The sequence below is a fragment of the Delphinapterus leucas genome, chromosome 10 (assembly GCF_059928025.1).
Source record: "Delphinapterus leucas isolate spDelLeu-1000000601 "Yukka" chromosome 10, BTC_Dleu_Yukka2, whole genome shotgun sequence".
Classification (NCBI taxonomy): Eukaryota; Metazoa; Chordata; class Mammalia; order Artiodactyla; family Monodontidae; genus Delphinapterus; species Delphinapterus leucas.
The window spans coordinates 2,340,818-2,348,706 of record NC_143138.1 but is presented as its reverse complement, the minus strand read 5'-3'; the positions used below and the strand labels follow the sequence as shown (position 1 = coordinate 2,348,706).

The 7,889-nt window shown below is 54.4% G+C and overlaps 1 protein-coding gene across 14 annotated transcripts in view; it reads left to right on the top strand.

Moving 5' to 3' along the window:
* The first annotated feature begins 1,562 nt into the window (after positions 1 to 1,562).
* SLC22A23 (solute carrier family 22 member 23) overlaps positions 1,563 to 7,889 on the top strand; it is a 143,976-nt gene continuing 137,649 nt past the window's right edge. For 7 of the 14 annotated variants that reach the window (XM_089918231.1, XM_089918230.1, XM_089918226.1 and 4 more), the window contains exon 1: positions 1,566 to 2,297. In XM_089918231.1, the coding sequence (XP_089774357.1) occupies positions 1,665 to 2,297 (633 nt within the window). In that variant the 5' untranslated portion in view covers positions 1,566 to 1,664. Of the gene's footprint in view, positions 2,298 to 7,889 lie in introns of all 14 variants that reach the window. The other 7 variants (XR_016394502.1, XM_022586553.3, XM_089918227.1 and 4 more) reach the window with 3 other exon arrangements.

Below are 7,889 nucleotides of genomic sequence, written 5' to 3'. Positions count from 1 at the left end.
AAGGCCCGGTGCGCTAGAAGGCGTTTAAAGAAATCTCTCTCTGGTGTGCAAGTATTTTAAATTGTAAGTACGTGTTGACCGTAACAAAAAAGAACTGCAGGTTAAAAATGTAAGCAAATAATGGAAATGCAGGAGTATGTTCAGTATATGCAGCTTAGACTGTATTTTTTTGGAAAGCAAAAGCATTTCTCCCACTTCCCCCCCCCCCCAAACAAGGCTGGAAATGGATTGCTCTATCAGAGACACCCATTAATAAACTTCTCAGAACGTCAAGGGTCCTATCACTGGGCACGCCTGGTGAAGGGGCCCGCCGGCCCGGGCGTAGTAGGAAACACGCGAACGCGGCCGGTTGCCGCAGGGCGGTGTTGTTCTCACGGCGCTGCCCAACGCGGTCTGCGCGGGACTGCGGGAGAGGAGGGGGGTCCGGCCTCCGCGTGTGCGCCTGTGCCCTCCGCCGGAGACCGGAATGCATCTTGGGGAGGGGGTTGGGAACACCAGCAGTTCACGATCATGTACATATAACTCGGTGTTGGCAATATATCCTTCCGGCCTCGTGCTTACATAGCATTCCTTTAGGAGTGGGACGAGAAATGGCGATTTGGGAGTGGGTGCTGCGGACGGTCGCGGGTGACCCGACGCTGCGGGTCACACACGACCTGAAATTGGCAAATGCGCCCCCTCGACTCGAAAATCAACCGTGTCAGCACCTCGAAACAGCGCAAGAGGGTTGCTCCCGAACGCTGGCGACCCTTGGCCTCGGGACCTGGCGTGGGGTGCGGGCAGCTGGTGGCGGGCACTTGGGAAGAGAACAGAGGTCACCGAGAGCCGGCACCGCGGGAGCCGAGCCTGAGGACCACCCGGTCACCCGCTCAGCGCGCGCCGCCCCCTCCGGGCCGCCAGCCTCACGAGCCCGCGGTCGTGGCGCCTCCTCCTCTCCCTGCCGGAGGCGGAGCGGAGCCTGGCGGGGATCCTCGCGCCCCGCGGCCGGGCATCCCGTGTCCCCGCCCCTCCCCGGCTGCTGCGGCGGTGGCGGCGGCGGCGCGGCGGGCCGGAGGGGGCGCTCGCGCGCAGGAGCCGGCGCAGCAGGTGCCGCGTTACCTCCACCGCGCGGGGGGAGAGGGGGCGGGCCGGGACGCGGGAGGCGGAGGGAGGCTGCGGAGCCGAGCCGGGGAGCGCGGCCGGCGCGGCAGGCTGGCATCGAGTTCGCGGCTTCCGGGAGGCGCTGGGGTCGGATAAATACATCCCGGGCGCGCGGGGAGCGCGGAGCCGACCGCGCCGTGCTCCGCAGGGCTCCCGCCGGCCGACACAGGCACAGGCACAGGCGCGGCGCCGCTCCTCCTCCTCCTCGCGCGTCGGGCGCGGAGCCGCGGAGAGCGGCGGGCTCGGCCGCCGGCGCCCGGGCCTCTGAGCCGATGAGCGGCGGCGGCTGAGGGCCGCGGCCTCTGCCCGCCCTCCGCCCGGCGCCCGCCGGGGCCGCAGCCCGGGCGCGGGTGGCCGGCCATGGGGGCGCAGTGACGCGCGCGGCAGCCGAGCGTCCCTGCGAGCGGCGGGCCCTCCTCGGCGGCGGCGGCGGCGGCGGCGCCGGGCCCGCGCGCTCTGCCCAGGGCCCCGCGGGAGCCTCCGCTGCGCTCTATGCGCCTCTGCGCGCGCCGCGAACCCGGGCCATGGCGATAGACCGGCGGCGCGAGGCGGCGGGCGGCGTCCCTGGGCGGCTGCCGCCCGCGGCCGAGGAGAACGGCGCCCTGCCGCCCGGGGACGCGGCGGCCTCGGCGCCCCTCGGGGGACGCGCGGGCCCGGGCGGCGGCGGCGACATCCAGCCGCTGCCCGCCCCGCACGCCGCCGGCGGCCCGCACCCGAGCCTCCTGTTGCTGGACTACGACGGGTCGGTGCTGCCCTTCCTCGGGGGCCTGGGCGGCAGCTACCAGAAGACCCTTGTGCTGCTCACCTGGATCCCGGCGCTCTTCATCGGCTTCAGCCAGTTCTCGGACTCCTTCCTCTTGGACCAACCCAACTTCTGGTGCCGCGGGGACGGCAAGGGCGCCGAGCCGGCGGGGGTCACGGCCACGGCCCGGGGGGGCGGCGGCGACCTGGCCAACTGGACCAGCCCCCCGACCACCCCCTTTTCCACCGCCGCCTGGGGGACGGCGGGCCCCCTCGGCAACGGCAGCGGCGCGGAAGGGGGCGACGCGCCGCCCCTGCAGTCCCCTCCGGACAAGGGGGACAACGCCTCCAACTGCGACTGCCACGCGTGGGACTACGGCCTCCGCACAGGCCTGGTACAAAACGTGGTCAGCAAGGTAAGGGCCGCGACCGCCCCGGCCCCGCGTCCCGCTCCCGAGCGTTGTGCCCTCCGCGGTCCTCGCGCCCTTCCCCGCGCCCTCGTGCAGACCCGGGTCCCCGCAGTGGTGCGAGCCCGCGTGTCCTCGCACCTCACGTGGGCTTGCTGTCCTTCCATCCCCCAAACAGATGTGTTTGCCCGGGTGTGAAGCCGGGCTCCGGCAGCCCTCTGCGGTGGCCCTGCCTACCTACGCCAAGGGGCACCTTAGCCTTCCGAGTTGGCACCCAAACTCCTGTCCCAAAGCACACACGGAAGGGTCGCCCCTCCCTCTGCAAAGGCTGGAGCTTCCCTCCCCGACCCTCGAGCTGCCGCTTCATTCAGGCAGGGGTGGCCCGCGGAGGGCAAGGCCTGATGGCTCACCAGCTGGCCCTGGAGGACGCCCCTCTCAAGGTCTGCCCGCTGGAGCCCGGCCCCAGGCTCTGCCCTTTGCCGGGCCAGCTGTCCCCAAGTCTCCCACAAAGAAATAGCCTCCGCCAGAATAGTTCCTATTCCCAGGTGTTCTTCTGGGCACACCTCAGCCATCCAGCGCTGGCTTTGGAAACAGACTAAAGCTGACTAAAGAGCTCAAACTGTAGCCAGAGAAGCAAACAGCTTTCGAAGATTCCCTTTCCCCGAGCTCAGTCCTCCCCAGAGGTCGGCGTATTTCACGTTGGACTTCGCCACCCCAGTGTTCCCTCAGGTGTCTTCTCGGGACTGTAGCAAACACCATTGGAGTATAGGAAGGATGCTAAGAATTTGTGGCGTTTCGGGACCACCCCTGCTGTCACACAGCAGCTCTTTTGTCCAGGCGTTGAGGTCAGATCCTGGCCAGCTTTACCTGGACATCTGACTTGCTCCAGCCCAGGGGGGCCCTCTAGCAGAGGTGCTGCATCCTGGGAAATGGAGTCGGAGTGTTTGCCAGAGATATGTGGCCGTCATAGAGATGGAGAAGGGGCAGTACTAGAAAATCGATGCCTAGGACATCTACAGTTTTCTGGATTTCTTAACATACAAGAGAGATTGTATGCCAGTGTGTCAAACAACTTGTGTTATTGTGCCCCTTCTGTGTTTTAAATAACTAATTTGCCTTTCAAAGTAAATGTAGACCTTTCTCCCACTTCTGAGCAGTTCTGGGCAGAGTTTGAAACGCTTTGTTTAAATGCAAGACTGAAATTTGACAGTTTATAATAATCTATGTGCATGTATCTCCCCCCCGCCCCAAACGTGTGTTAGTGAACAGTTGTGCCACATGGATGTGTAAGATGAAACTCTTACATCATCATAACCCTTGTCTTCAGCTTGTACCAGCCTGGCGAGAAATGAGCTGTCCTCCGGGAACTGTCTGGCTTAGCTGTTAGTGGGGAGATCCTTCTAGCTTGGTTCACCTTGATCCCGCCGGTCAGCCTGTCCTTTGCCAAGGCATTTCTGTGACTGTTTCCCATCCATGGAGGTCAATATCTGGTTGTGGTTTACCAGCACGGAAAACTTAAGAACAGTGACTATTTTAATACTGTTTGTATGTCTGTGAAAGTAAGGATTTGCAACTTGTCAAATGCTTTGAGCCTCTTTCTAGAGTACAGGAGGAATGATGTAGATCGAAGCAGATGTGTGTAGAGGGTGCCCTGTTCTGGGGGTCACAGGGGAGGACAACTTGGAAGTTAGCCTCCAAGGAGGTGGGTCAGAGTATCATTGTCTTAGTGGTGGGGACCCTGCCGTGGATGGTGGGAGAAGAAAACTAGAGAACAGTTCTTGAAAGCAGGCTATGGAGGCGCCTTGGAGAGCCGGACAGGTATTCCAGGTGAGCACTCGAGGGGGTCAAAAATGGCACGAGGGTGTGCAGCATGGTTTGGGGTGCGTCAGTTATGTACAGCTGACAAGGCAGTCCGGGAGGTGAACACTTGGGGGCAATAGGTAGAGACGCATTTTCCTGTAAGATAAAGACTAAAAAGGACATATTGATTTTCACACACAAATGAGATCTAAATAAAGGACTGTTCTGTTCCATAACCAATGCTTTCAAGAGCTTTTTAAGCACATTTTGGCTCGTACTGAGGCCGGCTTCCTCCTCTGATGCCGTGTCCGCTGGGTCCTGTATCAGATGTACAGACGTGGAATGCATATTGTGATGGGTGCTGATTCCAGAGGTCAGGTGCCTGCCAGCTTGGCTTGCAAGTGGAAGCAGAAGTGGCAGGCTTCTCCTTCTGTCAGTGGATGAAAATTCAGGGTCTGAGAAGTTGCCTTTTGTACCATCTTCCCCCACTGAGCGCCGCGATCTTCCCACTCACAAAAGCCCCGTGCGATGTCTTTATCATCAGACTTCCTTCAGCAGGTGTGTGCCTCCCTGCGCTAGAGGGCCAGTTCTCTCCTCAGGTATTAGATGGGGAGGGGGATACAGAAGAACCACCAGGCACATATTACATTATATTAAATATATGTTTTAGATGTATATCATTAATAGCTATATCATATTTTGTGTAGTCTAGCATACAGGCTATAATAGCGTTTACACACGTGAAACTACCAAGGCAGATAGAGTCCCAGCTTGTTATAGTTAAAAGGGGTCTTGGAACTGACAAGAGTCTCTCCGCTCCTGGGTGGCATCCCCGGCGCGGCTGTGCCTTGCACAGAACCCCGTTAGCTGGTTAGTCTTCCTTGCAGAGAGTCGTGCTTTTTGGTGGACACAACTCGGGTCATCTCATGCCTGTTTGTGCAGCTCTCTCCTCCGAATGATTCTTTTTCCTTCATATAATACGTGCTCAGATACCTGAGGATACCCAAGGACTGGTTTCTTCCCTGGCTAAGAAATCTCCAGCTCCTTCAGTCCTTCCATACGGGACAGAATTCACCATTCTGATGGGTCCACGTGGCATATGTATCTCTTAAGCATGGCACCCAGAACACAACAGGCATGGCCTGCGTGTTCTGATCAGAAGAGAAGACATTGGCCACTTCACTAATGAAGCTTACAGTCGATCATTAAGGCTTTCAGTAGACGTGTCATCTGTCTACCTCGGGGCCTCGATGGGATCCCGTTATGTCAGGGCTTTCTCAGCCTGTGCTCGTGTGATGTGGGGCACCATGTAGGTTCCATCTTGCTAGTTTGGGGTTATTAGATCTCTCCTGTTAGGATCTTTTTTATTTCTATTTTTTGCCTTGGTCCCTGGTATTTGTTAACCAGAATTTGCGATGCCTTCGGAATAGTAATAATAATAATGATGATGATGTCGATGCCACCACCTTTCTTTTGTGCTGCCCTGTAAAGTTTTCAAAACATTTTCACCTGTTATTTCCTTTGATTAAGAATGTTGGGCCGTCCAAGGCAGTCTTAACACTGAGTGTTGTCTTGGATTTTAAGTCAGTTCACCAGCCTTGAGTGGACCAGAAAGTTGGTCCTCAACTTCCAAATGCCGTTCATTGCTCTGCGTTTTATCCCCAGCCGCGTAGAAAGATCGTCAGTGCTTAACATAACTCTGCCGACTTTAAAATACTCCTCCCAGTAATTTGCATGGTTTATCTTATACTGCAGTGTTCAGAGTGAACCCTTGTTCGTTTCTAGTGCTCTCCACTTCCTTGAATAACCCCTAGAATTTTGCCTACCATCAATGTTAGCAACACTCTCTTTCTGTACGTGAAATTTAAGATGTTTGTTTATCTCCAGTCTTCTAATATTATTTTCTGTTCGCCAAGAATTCTCACAGATTGCTGGCCTTTATCCTGTAAGTAACCTGAGAGTTGTTTAAATACCCCAGGAAGTAATTTGAATTCTTTTTCTGGGGCTCAAGATTAGAAGTTATTTAAAGTGACTCAGTACGATTTAATTAGGGTGAAAAATAATTACAATGTCATCACAACAGGAATATCTTTAGAAATAACTCACCGGTAGGTCATCCTAGTGTGATTTTATTTCGTGTGACTACTATATACAACACAACAGTGAACATCTTTGTGCGTGACTGTGTTTAGAAACTTACTGAAATAGACAATGCATCATATGGGACCAAAAGCAAACAGTAAAAGTAACATTTCTCGCCATCTCTGCCTCCAGTTTCCCTCTTTGGAAGCAGCCATGGTTACCAGTTCCTTATGTATCCTTCCAGAAATATTCCAAGTATATTTTCATTTATATATTTTTCTCTCACAAGCTGTTCGTATACACTGTTTCAGACCTTTTGTTCACCTGTGTTGGGGATGGGTGCGTATCAGTACAGGGAGCCCCTCATTCTTTTCTGTGTAATAATTTAACAAGTCACCTTCCAAGGGGGCATTTCGGTTGTTTCCAGTCTTTGTTATTACATAATATATAATGAAACTCCCCCACACATGAAACTTTTAGAAGTGGAGGGTCAAACTGGGCTGCATTTTAATTCTGACAGATGTTGTCGAAGTGCTCTCCATAGAGATCTTATTGCCCTTTCACATTTCCATCCATAAGGTGTGAGGCCCCACTCCCACACCCTCCCTGACCCAGGGGGCTGTCATACTTTTAACATGTCCTCGTTTGACATGTGAGAAATTGTTGTTATTTGCATTCTCTTGTTAGGAGGGAGGTTAAATATCTCTGAAATCTTTTGAGCCATTTGTGTTTCCTTTTCTTTGAACTGTCTCTTCGCATCCTTTGCCTTCTTGTGTGTATATTTGGGGGGAGCGTTATTTTCTTACTGATTTATAGGAGTACTTTATGCATAAAGTAAATGAAGCATTTTGGATGTTTTGTAAATGGTTTTCCCTGGTGTGTTGTTTGTCTTTTGATTTTGTTTATGGTATTTTTGTCACGCAGAAACTTCTGGTTTGGATAGAGTCAAGTGAATCTTTTATGGTTTCTGGGTTTTGTGGTAGATTTAGGACTTCTATAATCCTGGAATATTAGGGAAAAAACACATTTTCTTCGAATATTTTTAGGATCTCAGTACCTTTTTGATTTGGTGTTGTAGGTGTCAGATTTGCTTCTATTGAGGCATTAGGATGAATTGCTAGGAAGGGAAATAAATGTTAGGTCAGTGGGTATAACAGCATTTCTCACAGGCTTCGACTTATGACGAGCTCCTAAGCACAGAATCTGGTGTGGTCCTCACTGATGGAGACGCCAGAAGTTGCACAGTTGCTAAGCAGCTCTTCCATCTTTTGGGGGACAGTGTTCGTCCCCAGGTCTCACCTTTCCTTCATCTTCTTGCTCTGGACCAGCTGCAAAACCTCTCGTCTTTAGCATTGTTTTGCAAGTCTCAGTTCATTCTGGCCTTCAGTCCCAGGCAGGATCGAGTCAAAAGTTGATGTCATTTAAAAACATGTTGGGCACCAAATGTCAGTCCCGGTGCGGGAGCCGGCTGGGCCACACATTCAGGATGCGGGGCTGGCGGCTGGGAGCCGGCCACGGCCATGGTGAGAGCGTTTACACCGTGGAAATCTGCAAACACTGCACACCTGGGTCTGTTTTTCTTCCGAGAAACGGTTGTTAGGCAATCATCACGCCACTGAGTGTGGCCCTGGGCCACTCCTCTGTTTTTTCCTAACCTCTCCTTCCCTCCCTCCTCCCTTTCTCAGATGTGAGTGCGGATTCTGGGCCAGGCCTCGTGCT